This window comes from Physeter macrocephalus, chromosome 14 (genome assembly GCF_002837175.3).
Source record: "Physeter macrocephalus isolate SW-GA chromosome 14, ASM283717v5, whole genome shotgun sequence".
Classification (NCBI taxonomy): domain Eukaryota; kingdom Metazoa; phylum Chordata; class Mammalia; order Artiodactyla; family Physeteridae; genus Physeter; species Physeter macrocephalus.
This window is the reverse complement of record NC_041227.1, coordinates 10,009,212-10,030,294: the sequence shown is the minus strand read 5'-3', so window position 1 is coordinate 10,030,294 and position 21,083 is coordinate 10,009,212. Positions and strand designations below refer to the sequence as shown.

Here is a 21,083-nt window from a genome sequence, read left to right as displayed (position 1 = left end):
ATTGGCCTGGGGGCCAGGCAAGGGCAGAACCACATCTCATTCGTCTCTGTACCCCTACAGGGCCTGGCACGAAACCAGCATTCAGTGAGCGTTTGCTGAAAGAATGAGGTTTAAATTGTGCCCTGTGAATGGGTTGAGAGCAGGTGGCCCCGAGTCGAAGGGCAGGGCACGTTAGGGCTCCAGCAGGGCCTGTGACTCTACTTGGAAATGGTATAAAAGGTGCGCTGGGGGACGCCGGTTGGGGTGGGGATTTGTGGGGGGCGAGCGGTGTGGGAGGGTGTGCACATGTGCAGCGTGCTCCTACGGCGTATGGGATCTGCGGCTTTTATCAGCCTTTCAAAGGGCTGTGACCCGAAAAGTTTAAGGATCACCAGAATAAACTCTACAAGTAATGACCAGGAGTCCATTTTCCTTTCTGAAAGGTCAAAGTTAACGTCACGTGCATGGGCTTACCAGGAATCGGAGGAGGGACACGCCAGACCCACTGAGGTAGACTAGAAGCGAGCACTCCTGACATGTCAGTCCCAACACAGCCCGGAGGACATCTGGCACCTCTGGAGGTGACCGGGTATTCCCAGGACCAACCCGTCTCTCCCAGTGTATTACAAGCTGGGAGAAGTAAGAACGCACTGAATTCACAAGCACACACAAAGGAATTAAACTTCTGACCTGTCTGCTCACAGCCAGCACACCTCTCCCCTGCAAGGTGGGCTCAGAAACACTGGTCAGGACTCCCATAGCCCCGTCCCCATTCTTTCTGTCAATATTACTGTGTACTTAGCTCTCTCACTCAGTAGAAAAAAATAAGAGTTTACTTTGAATGCCTCTAGGCAAATAAATCTGAAAATCCAGATAGGTGAAATAAATAATTTCTTAGAAAGATAAAGTTTACCAAAATTGACTCCAGGAGAAATAGAAAACGTAAACAGACCAGTGCCCATAGACACAATCAAGAAAGCTATCGCAGAACTACCCCATCAAAAGGCACCAGATCCAGATGGCATCACAGAAGAATTCTATCGCAACTGTAGAAACTGGATAGTCCCAATAATACACATGCTGTTCCTGAACATAGAGAAGGAAAGAAATGTAAACCTAAGAGCATACCAAAAAGGACATTACAAATATCACTCATACATACTGCTAAAAGAAATCTTGAACAAAATATTATCCAGTAGGGCTTCCCTGGTGGCGCAGTGGTTGAGCGTCCGCCTGCCGATGCAGGGCACACGGGTTCGTGTCCCGGTCCGGGAGGATCCCACATGCCGCGGAGCGGCTGGGCCCGTGAGCCATGGCCGCTGAGCCTGCGCGTTAAGAAAATAATACACAGCGAGCAAGTGGGGTTGATACCAGGAATATTTCAATATTAGGAAATCTATTAATATGTGATCTTAGAAGAATAAAATCATATTTTTCCATAGATGCTAAAACGTCTACGGCATAACTCAACTCCCATTCTTAATCAAAACTCTCATGAAAATAGAAATGGATGAATACTTCCTTAACATAATTCAATACATATGTCTCAATTCCGAAGCCAACACTGAAGGTACTCCTGCTGGGGTCAGGAACAGAGCGAAGATGCCTACTTTCCACTACCACATGCTACTGGAGGTACTAGTCAATGCAATTAGACAAGAGAAAACAATTAGAGGCTCTAACTCATTGAGGGCAGGGACTGAGTCTCATTTCCTATTATATCCCCAGGATCTAACACCGTAGCTGCTCAATAGTTAGATGGATGAGTAAATGAATAATGACTCACATTACTGAACAGCTCTACTAACAAAATCAAGGCTTTAATAAAAAGCTAGTAAGAAATCACAGTGTTAACTGATTGAAATGGGTTAAGCCATTCAAGGCAAACAACACTATGAGGTGAGTACGATCATTTCAGTCATGTGACAGCTGAGCAAACAGAGGTCCAGAGAGGTTAAATGACTTTTCCAAGATCACTCTGCTGGTAAATGTTTTAAATTCCAGTCTTGCATGGTACCAGGCCCCTAACAAACTGCTTTACATGTGTCTCTCATCGAGAGAGGGAATGAGGAACAGAAAACAGGCTCTGAAGCAGGACCACCAGGTTCATACTTCAGCTCTGCCGTTTACCAGCCCTGCTCTCTTGGGGAAATTCCTTCACCTCTCTGTGCCTTTGCATCCTCCTCTGTAAAATGAGGGTGACAACAGTGCCTACTTGCTAGGGTTGGAGGGGTACTACATGAGCTAATAAACATCTGCCACATGTCCAAGCTCCATAAAACGAGCACCCGACTTCCCCCCAATTCCCTAAGTGCCGACAGCAATTTCTGACAACATCTGTCCCGTGAGCAGTCCCCTTCCCTCTTTGGTTTGTTGCCAAGCCCGTGCCCAGAGTTAAGCAGAACACCTTATGTGCATCACCAACTTATTGTCACCTGGGACAAAGCCCAATAGCAAGATAAGGCTAGTGTTGGCCCTTGGGGAGGTCCGTCATGTGGAAGAAGAGAGAGGGGACGGCTATTAACATCTGGGTGAGCCAGACCCACATCTGGTACAGCTCGCTTTAGCCTCTCAAGGCTCACGACATCCCTTCTCTTCTCTTCCGGAGCCATGATGTTTCTGTGCTGCCGGCTTCCCAGCAAGGGGTCATTATTTTACAGATCTCAGAGCATAATACCTCACTCCTTAAGTGGGGCTGCACATAGTGACCTCTTTCCAAAGAGCACAGTTCAGAAAGGAGTAACCTTACAGTGGAGGAACCTGCCAAAGGCTACCTCAGCCAGGTGATCAAGGCCATCATCAATAGTGATAAATCATGTGGATAGTAGGTACCCTTGATATGATGTGATGGAAATGGTCACTTTACCTCTGTGGTCTTCCTCCCCCAAAACCCATAGCCCTGTCTAACCATAAGAAAAACATAAGACCCCATTGAAGGGACATTCTACAATGTACTTGATCAGTACTCCTCAAAACTATCAAGCTCATTTAAAAAATAAATAAATAAAAATAAAAAACGACAGCCTGAATGTGAATAAAGTATGGACTTAGGTCCATAATACTGTATCATAATATTGGCTCATTAATTGTAACAAATGTGTCAACTAATGTAAGATGTTCATCATATAGGTAGCTTGGTACAGTGCTGGGTATATGAGAACTTGCCGTACTACCTTTACAACTTTTCTGTAAATCTAAAACTGTTGCAAAAAATAAAGTTTATTTTTAAGAAATAGATTCTGGGGCCTTCACTGTGGTCATTTAGACACCCATCTGGCAGCCACCAAGCACCCCTTGCCAAGAAAAACTATAAAAAGCACCTCCCATCGGATTTGGCTTGGAAACTATTTCCCCGGAAATCTCCCCCCACTGCAGGAAAAAAAAAAGTTCGTTGATTGTGAATCTGGGAGGGGTGTAAGTATTAGTTCCCTACAAAACATGAGTTTAATCTTAACAAACAGCAAGACCACTGATGCTAGAGGGATCGTTTGCAGATTCTTAACTGTATCTTTTCAAAGCACAGGATGGCCTCCGGATTGCAACTCAAGAAGACTGGTCTCTTTGGCTGGATAATTATTTCCACCTCCAGCCAAAATAGAGAATAATTACGAATTACCATCTTCACTTGGTATCCGAGTGAAGGGCATCTCCGAAGTCAAAGCAAGCCCCTCACCTAAGGAGCTTCACCTGAAGACGCTGTGGAAGGAAAGTTAAAACTTCTCCGCCTAACCCAGCATCTCTGGGAAACAGCAAGCCCCGGAGAGTCCGGAAAAGTCCTCCTACACACAGCAGGCAGCACAACCCCTTCCCGCTTTCCCTAATGCAGCCAAGCCCAAGTGCATCTGGAAGTTACCACCAGGCCTGCCCCAGAGGCTTCAATAAGCACTGGCTTGGCTAGGCTGTCAAAATCAGGAAGCCTGGTCGGGTTTTTTTTTTTTCCCCAAGACAACCTGCTAACCAGAAAAATACAGTGAGGTTGGGTGTGCGACCTTCTCCTTCTGACCAAGGCTCCTGTTAAACACGTGAAATGACGGCCCAGCCTGGGGAAATCCCCGGTCCCCAGCGCAGAGCGCACTTGAAGGCACCGACCGACAGGTCGCTGAGGCAGGAACAGCCTGCATCTTCCTGAATCCACAGGTCGGCTCCCCCCAACCGCCCACAGCCATGATGACGGCGGGGTGGGGGATCCCTTAATAAAGCTTACACTGAGCCATGCGGGGTGATGTGCAAACACAGCGGCAGACCCGAGGGAGGAAATGGGCCAGCCGCCTAAGATGAAGTCAAACCACCCTCCAGCATTAGATACAGACAACCTCTTCCTTAGTGTCAACACAAAGTCCGCAACGACGGGCTCGCAGGCGGTGGTGCCCGGAGGTGGGAGGATCCGCTTCACCTGCCCTCTGTTTGCACCGGCCCCTTCCCACGAACTCCATTCTTTGGCTTCCTCGTCTCCTCCCTCCAAAGGCAAACCAGTAGCTTCCGCTGCCCTCTGACGACCAGCAGCAGGCAAGAGGCCAGCTAAGACCCCTGCCACCTTTTGCTTTGCTACCAGTGACAATCAGGGAGAAGTAACTGGAAACCGACGCCCTACCCGGCAGAGTGAGCCTAGCGCCCCCTAAAGGCGGCTGCAGTCCCTGACGCCTCGCGCCCTCCCTCTCAGCCGGGGGGAGAGGCACCCCCCCCCGCTCCAGGCCCCCCAGTAAGTGTGACACGTGGGGCAAAAGGGGGCCCTGTGTCCACTGCCCAGGCCCAAGCCCCAGCCCGGGCTCGGAGGCCAGGCCGGGGCGAGCCTCCACCGACCTTCGATAGGATTCAAATAGTCATAATCGAAGAGGATGGAGAAGTCAAACTCGTCTTGGGGGCTGCCTCCAGGCTCGTGGCCCGGGGCGCCCCCGCCGTCGGGGTCGGGCTGCGGCTCCTGGGCGTCCATGGCGCGCAGAGCGGCGGGAGGGCGGCGGGCCGGGGGCGAGGGCAGGCTCGGCTGTCTCCTGGGCCCTCGTCGGGGGTGGCGAATGAGGCAGGAAGCGGGGCGGAGAGGCGGGTGGAGCGGCAGGGTCACTGCCCTCGTGGGAACGCACACCGGGTCCGGGGACGGCGCGCCTGGCGCAGCGGGTCCTGGACGCTCCCGCAGGAGCTGAGCGGCGGCGGCGGCGCGGGCTTCCTGCTCCGGGAGGCACCTGTTGCAGCCCGGGGAGGGGAGAGGGGAGGCGGGGCAGCGCGGCCGGGTCGGCGGGGGCGGGGCCGCCACCCAGGGACCCGGGGAGGGAGGGGGGAAGGGAGGGGAGGAGTGGCGGGCGGGCCCAGGAGGAAGGAGGCCGCCCCCTGGCCCTGGCCGCACTACCCGAGCACCGCGCGTAGCAACCCGCCGGGGCCACCGCCAGGCGCTCTGGTGCGGCCGCTGCTCCTACCCTCCCTGCGGTGAGCTCTGCGCCCCTGCCGGACCCAGGATCCGGATGAGAAAGCCTCTTGTCGTTTGCCCTCTATGACCGGCTGATCTCAACCTTTTTCCTCTTTTCTAATCTAAGGGGGCGGGGGGGCGGGGATGGAGGGAGGGAGTGCACCCACGCCCTTGTCTTGCAGACTCGTGTCTCCAGGTGCCTCTCGGCCCACAGCTGTGGCATGATTTTCACCTACATCAGTCACCTGCGTGCCCCTGAACTCAATTCCCAGGACCTGGGAAAGAATCAGAGATACTCTCAGAGAGCAAGTCCCACCTTTACATCTATACCTCTTGGCCACCTGACATGGGCCAGGTGCCAGGGACCCAGCATGAACCAGACACTGCACTGCTGGGGCTCAGTTTCTGGTGGGGGAAGAGTCATGCAGGAGATAAACGGGGAGCAAAGATCATCCCCGTAGGGTGTCAGGAGAGAGCTCACCAGAGATATAGGGTAAAGGCTGGGGGTTCACGAGACTTTGGTCACTTCGGTGGTCAGGTAGGGCCTCTCTGGGAAGGTAGCATTTGGTTGAACCAGACTGATGGGAGGATCTGGGGGAAAAGTGTTCCGGCGGTGGGAACCAAAAGAAAGTAAGAGCCAGAAGGTGTTCTCGTGTGGGAGACCAGGAAGGAGGGCAGTGCAGGTGGAGAGGTTGGCAGGTGACAAGTACGCCTGGACGCTTGTTAAAAACACAGATTCCCAGGCCCCTCACTGGAGCTTCTGAAACCCTAAGTCTGGAGTAAAGGCTCAGGGTTGTGTATTTTTAAGCATGCACCCAAGGTGAATGTTAGGAACAGGTACATCTGGGGAACAGTACATAAGAACCTACTACCACCCCCCATGAAACACTTCCAGGGGCCTCGGACCAAGTTAGCTAAAGTCAGAAAACAGGCTCACAGAGGTAAAAACGGTGAGATGAGAGCAGTGGCCTCAACCCTTACGGCACGTTAGCATCACCTGAGACACTTTAAAAAAAAATGCCTGTTTCCACGTTTCAATCCAAACCCACTGAACTGGAACACCCAAAGCTGTTTTTTTTTTTTTAATGACCTCAGATGAATCTAAAGGGCAGCCAGTGTTGAGAATGGCTGGATCAGAAAAGTAGGTGGGAGAGGTTCAAGGAGTCCCTGAGAACCACAGCTTGATCTCAGATGGGGACTGACTCTAACCCTTCCCCACGTGCCAGAAGTCTAGACAAGATGCACTCTTCTCTAGAAGAGAAGGGGGAGCCATCTCTGCTCCGTTAAGGGGTTTGTGTGAAGCTATCAATCATCATTCATTCCACAAATCTTTACTGGGCACCTGCCAGGTACCTGGCACTGCTACAGATCTTGGGGATGCAGCCGTCAGCAGGACATGGTCTCTACCCTCATCATGTTTCTATCCTGTTAGCAGAGACACAGCAATGAATAGGGCTTTCCAAATTGCACTTAGACCAGTGGCTCTTAACCCAAGCTACACATTAGACCCACCTGGAGAGCTGTTAAAAAATTTCAAATGGCTGGGCCCCAGGAGGGCCCAGTTATAATCAGAATGTTTGAGGCCCAGGCATCAGTACTGTGTAAAAGCTCCCCAGATGCTTCCAATGTGTGGCCCAAAGTGAGAATCACTAGTTCAGACACAAACTCCATTCCAGGGTCCTGGGCCTGGCTCAAGATTTATGAACTTTCAGAGTCTTGGGAAGCACTTTCTGGTTGTCAGAGCATTAAAAAATCCTCTTCTTTGTTTCCTAAGCATAAGCATACATATACTGGGTGTATCCAAGCATCTTAGGGGTGGCTGATAAATTTAGGTCGAGGAGAGGAGGTGACCCAGGCTGCGACACTTACAGCCAAGTATCTAGAAGGAGATGGATGCTCTTGGGTCCCTATGACAGGACTCAAAATCCAAACCCTGAAACTTGGTCAGGGATAAACAAAGGAACCAACCAGTCCTTGTGATATAGAAAAGGAGAAAGGCTGGTGTCATCCTCAAGTGTCCCTTTTCATTCCTCCATCCATGATGATTAAATGCCTCTAATCTAGTGGACTTCTATTGATTTTGCCTCCCTGGCATCATTCCCCACTTCTTCTGATAACAACACCCCAGTGTGTTCCTTTGGGAAACTACTCTTGATACAATCTTGGTAAAATTATCAACCCAGCTGTACCATACTCCCCTGGCAAAGAAGTGAACAAATGATCCAGGCTTGGCCAATTGGAGAATTTTATCTCCACTAGCCTATGAGACCCATTAGGGCAGGGGTCATGAGTGCCTCATTCACAGCTTTATGTACAATGGATGTGTGGATGTGCAGATGGATAAATGAATGGATAGATGAGTGGATGGATGGATGATGGATGGATGGATAAATGGATGAATGGATGGATAAATGGATGAATGGATGGATGGATGGATGGATAAATGGATGAATGGATGGATAAATGGATGAATGGATCGATGGATAAGTGGATGGATGGATGGATGGAGAGTAGATGGATGGATGGATGGATGGACAAAAGAGTTTGTCTTTGTGTATATAAGATCCTTATATTTCTCTTTAAGGGCCGTCCTCCCTGAGGCTTCCTCTGGCCACCCAACTATTTGAGCAAGAATCTAAATTCTTACCCCCAACTGATATCCTCTTGAGATACCCAATAATAGGATGAGATAATAAAGGTAAAAATCACTTTACAACTGATAAACTGCTACAAAAACTTCAGCCTTATGAGAATGATTCAGGACATTCTAAATAATACTCTAATTGTCTAAGTTGTTCTTCTGAACAGTGGATATATTTTTAAAGTTTCTAGGATCTGCACCAAATCAGAGTTCTTTAAGGGAAGGAGTTCAAACGAGGCCCTGACCCATAACAAAGTTTCTGCTAGAGCAGTGAGAAGTGAGAGGGTTTTCTTCTCTAAAGGCCATTTTGAAGGGTGCGGCTTGGGTGGGGGGGGGAGGCATATTTTCATTTCCAAAATAAATAATTTGTGCTGTTCGAAGCAAGGGCTAGGGGCAGAATACATGACCCTTATGCATTCAGAGGCCACAGCAGGAAGGTGGGGGTGGGATGGAGGCCTTGACAGTGCAGCTCTGTCAACCTTCCCTCTGCCCTGTCACTGGCCTCCTCGCAGAGGCCCTAGCCTTTTAGCTTTTCTCCGGGTTCCCCAATAAAAGTGCAATGGGAAGCTCATGAGGCCCCTGAGAGTTTGAAACTCCTAGCACACATCTGACCCTGGCCCGGGAATTCAGCTCCGTTCAAAAGCATTTACGCTAGTGTATAATTACAAACTGAGGTAAGTGCCATGAAAGGAAAGAAGAAGATGCCACAGAGCTTATATCAAGGAAACCTGATGTTGACAGGGAATTCAGGGAAGGCTTCCCTGGGGAGGTGATATTGGAGCTGAGAACAGAAGGTTGAATAGAAGTTAGCCAGAGAATAGTGAGGGGAAGAACTAACAGCCAGATGGGAAAGTACGTGCAAAGGCCCTGAGGCAGGAGGAAGTAGGACGTATTGGCAGAACTGAAAAAAGACTGGAGTGGCAGGTGCTCAGGAACGGACAAGAAGATGGTGTGAGGTAAGGCTTGGGGGTGTGTGGGGCCTGAGGGCCCGTGTGGAGAATTTTGGACCTCAGACCAACGAGGAATGACTCAAGTGTATTAGGCACATACATGACAAGATCATATTTGGGGTTTTAAGCGGTTGCTCTGGGTTCTGCGTGGAGAAGAAACTGCAGGGGGCGAGTATTGAAGCAGGAAGACCAATTAGGAGGTTCATACAGTCATCCAGGCAAGAGAAAATGGGGCGTGAACTATGGTGAGGGAAGTTGAGATAGAAAACAGTGGAAGCACATGAAAGATATGCATACTGTCATCCTTGAGTTATCTCTTTTCCTCTCCCAGGCTGCCTCTTAGAAGGCAGCATAATCTGATTGCATGTGAATACAAATACCTGAGGTGTACCACCCTCTGGGGCCCTCCCACCCCACCCCAGGTGGCTCTGAGTCCTGAGGCCCCTTCAAGTTGGCCCTGGAAGGACCCCCCCACCCACCCACACAGAGCTCTGCCCTCCTTTCCCCCTTCTGGTGTAAAGCTCATTTTTAGCCTCAGCCTGGACCCCTCCCCTGAAACCTGGGCTCACATATCCCCCTGTCCACCCAGCATCTCCATCTGGGCATCCAACAGGCCCCTCAAAATACACGTGTCCAAACCAACCCTGTTATCCTCTGAAACCGCTCCTCTCCCACTGTTCCCAGCTCAAATATCACCCTCCCATTCATCCCATTCCCCCACCGAAAACCAAGGAGTAAGTCCTTTATTCCTCGCGTTTGCTCACACCCACGTGCAAACCCTCGGCAAATCAAAAACCCTCAAAACGTAACCCAAATCCCACCGTTTTTCACCAACTTCACTGCTCTTCCTCCCACCCCAGCAATCCTAGCCCCCCACCATCTCTCACCGGACGAGTATGATAGCCTCCTCCCTGGTCTCCCTCCTCCCTTCCACATTGGCCCTTACATGGAGCAGCGAAAGGGATCCTTTCAAAATATACATCCGATAAACCTCCCATGGCTTCCCATTAAGGTGAGAATTAAACACAAGGACCTTGGCCTACAAGGTCCTAGATAAACCACCCCTGCCCCAGCTCCCTTTAGGTATTATCTCCTGCCATTTTCCCTTTTCTGACTCCCTTCTGCCACCGTGATCGGCCTTGAAAATGCCAAGCGTGACCCCACCCCAGGGCCTTTGCACCTACTATTCCCACTGATATTTGTCACTTCCTGGCTTTGTTCATTCCTCAGCTCAAATGTCAGCTTCCATGACCATCCCCATAAAAATAGCATCCCCTGGCCTCCTCTGTCCCCTGACCCTGCTTTATGTTCCTCATAGCCCTTATCTCTGCAGCATGTTTTATTCATATGTTCATCTTTTACTCATTCTGAACCTGACAACCCCCATCACAGTAAAAGCCTGACTATAAGTAGGCACTGAAACGTGTTTAATCCGAAAAGTAGAAATTTTCTTTACCAGATTCCAAAACGCGATCTCCCCTCAATTTAAGCACATCCTGGGATTACCACCCTAGTTGCGAATATTTTAATTTACAGATGGATGCCTTTGACTCCACCAGGGCTGGAACCAGAGTGAGGTGAGTGAGGCAAAATTTAAGAGGGCACCAAAAACCTCAGTAATCGAATATATTATGTTTTCATGAAATGTTTTTTAAAAATCAAAATTAACGCAAAAAAAATCCATGGTGGGCAAATCGTTCCATTTCGAATAAAGACAGAATCAGTAATAGTGCTGTGCAGAGTCATACTGGACCCTGAAGCAAAGGGAAGATGAGTAATACTGATCCCGTCTTTATTTAAAATTTTTATTTCTATTTTTGGTTCATCTTGGATTTTTTGCATCAATTTTGATTTCTAAAATGTTACATGAAAATATTATTCATTTTGATCACTTGAGTTTTTCAGCGCCCACTTCCACGTTGCCTCCCCACAAAGCCATTTTCCAGGAATGAGCTCCTTATGAATTGGGGGAACAACAAGACAGTTTCAAACTTGACTTTCACTCCAATCTGTGATCGACATCATCTTTTAAAACCTGAACAGGACTTCTCTGCTGTGAGATAACTAATTTCCAGGAGGCACTTTTAGCTGAAGGCAGTTTGTTGAAATTGGCGGCCCCCTGGGGCAGGCACTGAGGGTAAAAGCTCTAGGAAAGCAGGGATCTGCTAAAAGCCAGAACCCAAATCAAGGTGTGGACTGTAAGAAGATGCCACATCAGACTCCCAGCGGTGGTCACAGGTCTGCAGTAGCTCGGCCAAACCCATCCTGCAGGCATAGTATGTTTGGCCTTGCCCTTAATTTTTTGTTTTTTAAAATCTGAACTAACAGTTTTTTCATTGAGAGGTTTCATTTAAAAATCCAAGCCTCGGGCTTCCCTGGTGGCGCAGTGGTTGAGAGTCCGCCTGCCGATGCTGGGGACGCGGGTTCGTGGCCCAGTCCGGGAGGATCCCACGTGCCGCGGAGCGGCTGGGCCCATGAGCTGTGGCCGCTGAGCCTGCGCGTCCGGAGCCTGTGCTCCGCAAAGGGAGAGGCCACAGCAGTGAGAGGCCCGCGTACCGCAAAAAAAAAATCCAGCGTCTCCCCCAAAACGGGGAGATCAGGCCACAATACGCAGGGTCTGTATTCCCAGGTGGATCGTCACCTGGGGCTGAGTAGAGGCTGCCTCCTTCAGACAATCCTATTGCTTTCAGGTCACCACTGCCCCACCCAGCTGCCCCTGTCCGTCCCCGTCCCCGTGAGCACTGAGCTCGAGGCCTTGGTCTCCAGGCTCCTGACTCCTGCCTAGGCCCTGCTCACCTACTCTGTCCTGGCTTTGTTTGGCCTCTTCATTCCTTGCTTCGTAGCACGTTCCCCTCTGCCTTACGGAACGGATATTTAACAGGAAGGCACGATCAGCACACTCACCTAGCTCTTAAACTGCCGCCCTTGCCTTCCATTAAACAGGAGGTGCCGCCATCCCTCTGCCAGGGGAGCTTCATCTTCTACTGCATCAGAGCCTTACTGGCAGGCAGCAGAGGGTAGATTAGTTAAGGGATGGAGCATTGGTGAGTCGTTGCCCAGCCCCACAGCTATTTCTCAACCATCTGCCTTTTCCCCTCTCTCCGGCATCACCCTTCTGTCACCCAGGCTGTCTTCCTAGATGACCGCACCCCCCGTATCGTGATGCTCGTCTCCATCCTCTCTCCTGCCCTGGTCTTGCAGACTCGAACATCTGTGTCCATTTCATAATCTCTGAAGTCAGGGAGTGACGCAGACAAGCAAGCTGACTTCAGGGATCTCCAGGCCACCCTCCACCAGCCTCCCTCCAGCACAATCACACCCCAGAGCATCTCCCACCCTCCCACCCCCCCAGAAAGCACATGGCATCGGCTCTTGCCCTCTGTCTCTTAAATTCCTCTATCAGCACAGTCACTAGACTTCATGGGAACTTTTAGTTCCTTTGCATGTAAATGGCTTCACACAATTGTCTCTTTATCTGATTTTGAAAAAAAAAAAAATCTTTATCTGACTTTCAAATGCAAATGAGAGCTTCTTATATGTCTTGGATATTCTCCACACCACCTAGCCAGTGTCTTGCAATAGCAGGTCCTCCACAAACCCCTCTGAACTCATTGGTTGAGTGACTGAACTAGGTCATCCAGAAAAGACTCCAAAGATTTGGTAGGAAATGGATTTATCCCAATCAGGAAGGACACTTGAAGGTTAGTAGGCTGAAGGAAAGTAACAACTTGAATTTAAAACAATAAAATAATAGTGTAAATGGCAGCTAACAGGAACTGACCACTTTATATACACTGAGAGCATCACAGCCGTGATCTTCAAACCTCGAAGCACCGCCATGTGTAAAGATTACTATCACCCCCGCTGTTCAGTTAAAGAAACTAAGGCACGGAGTAGGTTGTGATGTTACTTTTGAAGTCACACATGCCACCACGGAAGTGGTTTTGTCCCACACCAGTCTGATACTCGTTACTGAGTCACACTGTTCCTGGGTTATTAGCTAAGGGTGGATGCACTAAGGGACATTTTTGGACCAAGATGAAACGCTGCGAAAAGTCTTATAACTCCCAGAGATAGCAGAGAGGGAAAGAGGAGCTGGCGTGGGGAATCCAGGCTGGGCCAAGAGGAAGACCCATTGAAAAGCCGTTGTTCATATCATTCACAAAATTAATAGCATCTACCCTCAGGTGCCAAAGACAGGGACCATCCCTGCAGAACTCCGGGGCTCAAGGGAACACAGTCTGAGAACCGAAAAGGAGAACGTTCTACAGACAGGGAAGTACCAACTCCTCCCCACTTCCTCCTCCCCCCCTGGTCCCACAGCCCCTGTCATCTCCTGCCCAGGCCACCACCTGCAGCCACCATAGCCTCCCACCTGTATCCTAAGCATCCACTCTTAGCTGGCTAAAGGACATTCCCCACTTAAGGGTCAGTATGACCCTACGAAAAGGTTAATGAGCTCACACCCTCTGCTGCCTCAGATTTCCCCAATGCCTCTCCATTACCATGAGAATGAACTTCAAATTGCCCACAAGATCCTGCTGGGTCCTGCTCTGGCTTGCTTCCTCGATCTGTCTCCTATCACACTTCCCCTCTCCCCCTTTCTGTTCCTGCCACACTGGTCTTGCTGTTCATTGACTACCCCAAGCACACGTCTCTCCTCAAGGCCTCTGGACTCTCTGTCCCTTCTGCCTGGGATGCTTGTCCCCCAGATCCTGTACAGGCAGATCCCCCACCATTCAGAGGTCAATGAATAAGACATCTCTTTAGAGAGCAGGGGACCATCCACTGTGAACTAGCAACCCCTACTATTGTGTGCTGAACGACTTCCCTCTCCCAAAATATGTTCAAGCCCTAAGCTCAGCTACCTGTGACTGTGATCTTATTTGGCAAGAGGGTCTTTGCAGATATGATCAAGTTCAGATGAAGTCCTTAGGGCTAACGGCTCTAATCCGATGACTGGTGTCCTTACAAGAAGAGGACAGAACACACGTACGCACAGGAAGAAGGCCACGCGAACACAAAGGCAGAGAGTAGAAGGATGCAGCTACAAGCCAAGGAACGCCGAGGACCACCAAGGGCCACAAGGAGCTCAAAGAGACACAGAAGGATGCCGCCCTAGAGCCTTCAGCGAGAACATGGCCCGCTGACACCTTGAGTTCACACGTTCTGTCTCTGAAACTCTGAGAGAGTGGATCCCCGTTGTTTTAAGCCACCCAGTTTGTGGTCATCTGTGATGGCAGCCACAGGAAACTCATACGCCCACGCGCTACACGCCCATATATACTGAGCCATCCGCAGCCCTGTTCCCCTATTTTGGTCTCTAGCACTTAACACCACTCCACACTATCTTGGATGTTCCTGGTTTGTTCCCTCGATGTTTGCCCGGTGAGGGGAGACGCCAGCAGTCTTGTTCACCTTATCCCCAGCATCTTGGAGGGTTACTGGCGCATAGTAGATGCTCAAAACGATGACATAGAATTAAATGGTCAAGGGGGCTTCTAAGAGGAGGTGGGCCTTGAAGAAAGATGTGAGAAAAGGGAGCGGGGACCCCGGGTGGAGAGACTGGCAAGGCCGTGGCAGAGGGAAGCAGTGGACCGCGCCAAGGAGTAAGCGGTCTGGCGCGCACTGGCTCTGACAGCGGTGGCCGCACCGGATTTGGGAGCGCTGGAGCATCGGGCCAAAGAAGCGCCCGGCGGGGCTTTGGCCACTGAGAGAGGCTTTGAGGAAATGAGTCTCTGTTGGCAGGTCCCAACCGGAAAAGGAAGGGATGGGGGCCGCCAGGAGCTCCTGAGTGGCCCAGAAAGGCAAGGCGGAAGGCAGGAGGAACTCCCACTGCAAACTGTGGAGGGCGGGCTCCTGGAGGGGCTGCAGCGCCTCTCTCCAGCTCACCGTCTGGCCGGGTGATCCTGCTGCAGGGAACTGGAGAGATAGGCCCGTGCGGCCCTGAAATGCTGAGCTTTCGGCATCAGCTCTGTCCTCCAAATGCCTTGACCGCGCCCTGTCTCGGTCCCCTCCTCTTGAAACGGGAGGATCATATTCCGAACCAACCACTCAGGTTATTTTGTGAGAAGCCACTGAGAGAATATCTGTAAAGTGCTTGGCCCTACAGTACGTGTCTGGTAGGGAAAACAGATCCCCTTCTGGCTATGATCTCTCAGCCTAACCGGGATCACCGTGGTGGAGTGCGATGGGTTCCAAGCTTTGCAATTAGCGATGTGACCCTGGGGCGGTGGCTACCCCTCCCTGTGCAAGACGGGGTAATAACTGGTCGAGGACCAATGAGGCGGCCCATGGGAAGCTCTGGGGATGGGGCCTGGCCCATACGTGGCACTCCGTAAGTGTTGGCTGCTGTTTTTGTTGTTCGGGGCTGACTCGTTCCAGAGAACAACATGAGAGCGTGTGCCTGGTAGGTGACCCAGCACGAAGCCCGCCTAGGTCACCAGCCCTTGGTGGGAAAACATGGAAGTCAAAACCACTGTCATTGTCAAAAGGAGGCAGAAGCGAGTGAGCCAGAAAGATGGCACAGTGCTTCAGAGTCTGTCTTTTTTTTTTATAATTTTTTTTTATGTGGACCATTTTTAAAGTCTTTTTTGAATTTGTTACAATATTGCTTCTGTTTTATGTTTTTTGGTTTTTTGGCACGTGGGATCTTAACTCCCCGACCAGGGATCGAACCCACACCCCCTGCGTTGGAAGGCAAAGCCTTAACCACTGGACCACCAGGGAAGTCCCCAGAGTTTAAGTCTTAATTCTGTGGCCTTAGCAGGTCATATCACCCCTACTGTGCCTCATTCATTCATTCATTCACTCCTCCATCCATTGAACAAAAAATGTACCAAGCACCTGCTACGTATCAGGCGCTGTTCCAGGCACTGGGGCCACAAGGGTGAATAAGACGGTTGTGGTTTCTGGTTCCCGGAGTTCAAGTCTGGATGAAGACAGAGACAGGGCACAGACAACGACCACCAGTGTGATGAGTACAGGGGTGCAGGGTGGGGCGGCGCCAGGGTGGGGGCCCCGGGAGCCCAGAGGAGGTCTCCTCTCGAGTCTGGGCAGTCTGAGTCTCAAATTCCTGTTCTAGCAAAGGAACAAAAATAGGAACCTGCCTGGCTTCTTCCAGGTTAAGAAGTGAAATAATCACTCATGTGTGTAGTAAGTGAGAGCCAGCCAATGAGAATATGTGTGGGGAGGCACTTGGTAATTGGCTTTTTTAGGTTGGATTTGTATGTGGGGGGGGGTGGATAAATATTGAATTAATGAATTGTACACTAATAATAACAGCACTTAGTAATTAAGTGGGTACTTTGAGGTTCGTATCGTTTACTAAAAGATTGAAACTATCCATAGATTGGTAAATGATGGCTGTCTTCCCCCCCTCAAGGGCCTCTGCTGCCTTGAGACCCTCTCTACAATTCAGCAGATAAAGGGTTAAAGCCTGGCCCAGCAGGGGAGTCTCTTGGGACCCTGCTCCTGCTGTGCTGATTGGCTGATACTCAGTTGTTCAATATATTAACCAATATTCCAGACAATATTACTATCACTTTTTTATACGTGGGGAAACTGAGGCACAGGAGAGTGAAGTTACTTGCACGAGGTCATGCAGCCAGCAAGTGGCAGAGCCAAGATTTGAACCTCTCACTCAATTCTCAAGCTGTTGACGTCTTGGGTGTAGAAACATTACCTGGGATCCACTGGAGATTCACAGAAACAGGAGACCTGGCCCTGTCCTCAGGAAGCTTACAATCCAGCTAAGGAAAGCCTTAATAAAGGCAGTCGGAGGAGCATCTGGGAAAGTAAGTGACTCTCCCTGAAGTTCTGGGAAGAGAAGGAGCGACCCGGAAGGCCTTGCTGGAGGAGGGGCCATCTGGGTAGCCAGGGAGGGGCTCAGCCAGGAGGAGGGGCCCTTGGACGGGGTCTCAGTTCTGTGTGGACAGAAAGTAGAGCTGGCTTTACAGCCTCCTGGCCATATGGGGACTTTTCTTCCTCTAGCGGAAATGGAAACACTGTGCTTTCGTTTCCCTGAGGCAAGGTAAGGAGCTCTCCCTGACTCACCCTCCGCTTGGGACAAATCAGTGGCTGCCTCAGTTTCCCCGTCTCTAAATGATGCTCATACCCTCCACATCCTCCCACGCTTCCTTCTCTTCCAGGATATGTCAAGGAACAACACGGTGTTGGCAAAAAAGCCCAGGACAAGGCTCTGGTCTGCCTCAGTTTCCTCATCTGTCAAATGATGTGATTAAAAATTATGATAACATTAGTAAGTAACAGAGACAGCAGAGCATGTGGCCAAGGGCCTGGGTTCGAATTACAGTCTCCACCACTTCCCTGCTAGGTAGCACTCAGCCAGTTACTGCCCCTCTCTGTGCCTCACTCCACTCCTCTGCGAAGGAGACACTGATCACAGCACTTGTGGTGTACAGTGGCCGTGACAATTAAAAGACTTGATACTTGCAAAACACTTTGCCCCGCCGCTTCCAGTCAATACTCATAACGTGGCTGCTCTCACCCCTGTGGAAGGCAACAGAGCCCTTACCGTGTGCCAGGCATTGTGCTATGAACTTACTGTGTGACCGTGGGCGACGCTGGCTCTCATTGTCCTCAACTGTCAGAAAATAATAACATCCAGGGGCTTCCCTGGTGGCGCAGTGGTTGCGCGTCCGCCTGCCGATGCAGGGGAACCGGGTTCGCGCCCCGGTATGGGAAGATCCCACATGCCGCGGAGCGGCTGGGCCCGGGAGCCATGGCCGCTGAGCCTGCGCGTCCGGAGCCTGTGCCCCACAACGGGAGAGGCCACAGCAGTGAGAGGCCCGCGTACAACAACAAAAAAAAAAAAAAAAAAAAAAAAAAAAAAAGAAAAGAATAACATCCAGTGTGTATTAACTGCACGTTAAGCCCAGAGGTAAGTGTTTTATATGCATGATTTCATACGATGCTCACGACACCCCTGTGAGGTCATCACTATTCCCTTTTGCAGGTGAGGAGGAGGCTTCACAAGCCATAATCTTGGCCCAATCTGTGTCACTGTGAAGCTCCTATAAGTTATAAAGTCCCTTGATGAGAGGTTTAAAGTACTGCATCTCTTCAAAGAATTTTTGCCATGAAATCCAGTTTCTACATCAATACAAGTTATTGTTTTGCATTTTCAATAGGAGTTGCAGCTAACGTTCATCCAGCGTTGACTATAAGCACGGGAGCATTTTAGATGCTTTACGTGCGCTACCTCACTGACTCTCACAATCTCTGTTAAGGGAGACATTATTATTGGCTCCATTTTACAGATGTGGAAACTGAGGCCCAGAGAGGTTAAGTCACTCGCCTAAGATCACACAGCTGCAATGTAGCTAAGCAGAAATCCTAACCCAGGCAGAAGGCAGGGAGCTCGGGTCTGGGAGTGAGCAGAACTCACCCTGGGTTTGTTTATTGCTGAAATACTTTCCATCATCCCACTTCGGATAAAACTGAACACACCTCTTTCAGATCTTCAGTTTTTCCCAGGGCCTTGACCCAAAACTGCACAGCAAGGTCAGTATTTTCTTACCATGCAAATATTTCTATTTGCTATTTAATGACCCCACCCATCTGCAGGCACCCTCAGATCTGCCCCTACGCTCGTGGTGGTGTTTGAGTTTGAGGGGCCATTTGGGTTTCCCTCAGGAGGCCCCAACGCAGGGCACGGTCGAAGTGCCTCTCACTCCAGCTGCCTTTGATGCCTGGAGTTGCATTCTGCGTGCCCAGTTGCTCTGGCATGCCAAGCGTCGTTTGCCGGGAACAATGCGGTGCCCTGTCTCCCACATGTGGACACACAAACTGGCACGCACGTTCTCACAATCCCTGCACACATGAGCGTGGGCTGGGGCGGTTAGGCGATGCACATGCACACGCAGAATACACACACTTCATTTCAAAACCTTGAGAGAGGACCAAGTTCACAAACCTGGAGCAGAGGTGTAGCAGCGTCAACAAAATGTGAAGCTTGTGTGAGATCACACAGTAAAACAGACGTCCAATTTCTCTTCCCAGCTCTTGCTCTCTCTTTCCGAATTGACCTAAATTTGGCGTTCGTCTGTCCTCCCACCCCCACCATCATGACATCAAATACTGTGTTTCAGTATATACGGCAATAAAGACCGATTCGCGTCCTTAATATATCTGTCGCCTGTCTCAGAGCATCCCTTTTACAGGTGATGCAATATTAGTAACATTTTTTGGCCGTTATGTCATAGGCTTAACCACTAGCAGAGAACAGGATAAACTGGTACCAGTTAAAACGTTCAAAGCGCTGGCAGGGTCTTGCTTTCAAAAGTGCAACTCAACTAAAAATATATGTCACTGAGGTCCCCTGTGGCAAAGCGCACCATCTACCTAACCCGAGGCATTTGGTCCCACTCCGGTTTTCAAAAAAAGCCCCTTAGGTTTATTTACTGAAATTGTCATTTCTCTCCCCCCCCCCCGCCCCAGAACTTTAATCAGCCACGCAGAGCACAAAACCTACATTCAACTCTGATTTTATGACACGAAGCTGACTCCTCCTACGCATATTTATTTCATTTAACTCTTGCAGCCCTGCCCTCCGGGCAGTGCCCCCACTATTTGCAGGGCTGGCCTCTGAAAAACACATCACATCGCCTGGTTTCCACTTTTAAAGTCAGATTCGTTAGTGTACAGCCTAAACCCCTCCACAATCCCAGCCAGATGGGATATTTTCATATCATATATACGTTAAGCCCCTCCCGTAATATCCAAGTAGTATGACTCCAGGACGAACTCCAGGAGGAGGGAAAAAGAGACAGAAACACGGAAAATAGAGTGTAATCGGATCGCAAAAACAAACTGACGGTACATTGCACTTTAAAGGGGGAGCTGGAGGACTGTATCCATGAGACACATCAAAAAACGGGGAAGAAAATTGTTTAAATGTCCCAGAGCATCTGCTGCTCTGTTAAAAGGCAAAGTCTTCATTACTAGATTTACTAAATAGTAAAATGCCAAGCCTGTTCTCCTAAAAGAAAAGAAAAAGCTAAACAATGATGATGATCAGATGATGATGATAATAATAACACAGCTGAATGGCATCCGCTGTCAAAAGCCCAGCGCGGAAATAGTTAAGCAGCCCGCGGTTAGTAGCGAGAATCCCTCCCGGTGTCCCATGGAGGGGACAATCCTTTTGACAGACTGGCCCGGGGAATCCCGCCTCGGGACACTTCGCTGCCCCCGCGGGAAGTGGTCTGAAGTCGGCTGCCCAGTCTCCCCTCCTTGGCCAGGGAGAGGGCGCCTCTCCTCCCGGCCACGCTACCTGTGCGCCCTGGGAAACCGGAGTCCCCGGGCCTCCCCGCGACCTCAGCCAGGAGCTGAAAGCGCCGCCCGGGAAGAGAGCAGAAGGGAAAGGGCTGAGAGGTGGGAGGAGGAAGCGTCCGGAATAGAGGGGGAGTCAGTTACCTTGGTCCACAGACCCCATGATGCGGAGGGGATGGCAGTGCCCCAGTCTGAACGCAGCCTCTCTCTGCATCTGGAGGGGATGGGGTTTCGGCGCGCGGGGTGAGAGGGGTCTGTCTGGGTAGACCAGGAGCCAAGGGGGCGCCGTCCTCTCTAAAGCATGCTCGCGGGGCTGCCCTGGCCGAGGAGCCTGCGAGCGGCCCGGGAGCTGCGCGCCTCCCGCCTCCAGGCTCCCGGCTCCCGGCGCGGCGGAGTCGGCGCGGCTCGGCGCTCCGGCTTACTCGAGAGGGAACGCGACTTCCTTCCCCGCGCTCCGTGTTTATAGGCTTTCAATGCAGTAAAATAACGGGATTCCCTCACTGTTTCCTCCTGTTTATCCAGCGCCATGGAAACCACTGGATCCCGTCCATCTCCAAAACTAAGGGCTTTCCTGCAAACTTCACACTCAGGAATCCATGACGTCGCCTCCTCCGCGGCCAGCCAGCTCCGTGGCTCCCTCGGCCGCCAGCACAAGTCCCTGATTGTTCGGGAGAAAAGTCAGGGAGAGGGAGCGATGCGGGCGACGGCGAGGAGAAGGGGGTGGGGGCGTGGGAGTGTCCAAGTCGGCCTTGCAGGAGCTCCAGGAGGCTGTTTGCAAGGATTGCTCCAGCCGCCGCCTCCCTAGCACGCTGCAGCTTCG

General features: G+C 50.7%; 1 protein-coding gene across 8 annotated transcripts in view; it reads right to left on the bottom strand.

Moving 5' to 3' along the window:
* The window catches only part of NFATC2 (nuclear factor of activated T cells 2), a 161,037-nt gene extending 140,156 nt beyond the window's left edge, over positions 1 to 20,881 (bottom strand). For 5 of the 8 annotated variants that reach the window (XR_003682787.2, XM_028498433.2, XM_028498430.2 and 2 more), the window contains exon 1: positions 4,780 to 5,153. Coding sequence is in view for 5 of the 8 variants with exons in the window: in XM_028498433.2 (XP_028354234.1) it covers positions 4,780 to 4,909 (130 nt within the window). In the remaining 3 variants the exon portion in view is untranslated. Of the gene's footprint in view, positions 1 to 4,779; positions 5,154 to 20,407 lie in introns of those variants that run through there. The other 3 variants (XM_007129001.4, XM_007129003.4, XM_028498435.2) reach the window with 3 other exon arrangements.
* Between the last annotated feature and the right edge of the window lie 202 nt (positions 20,882 to 21,083).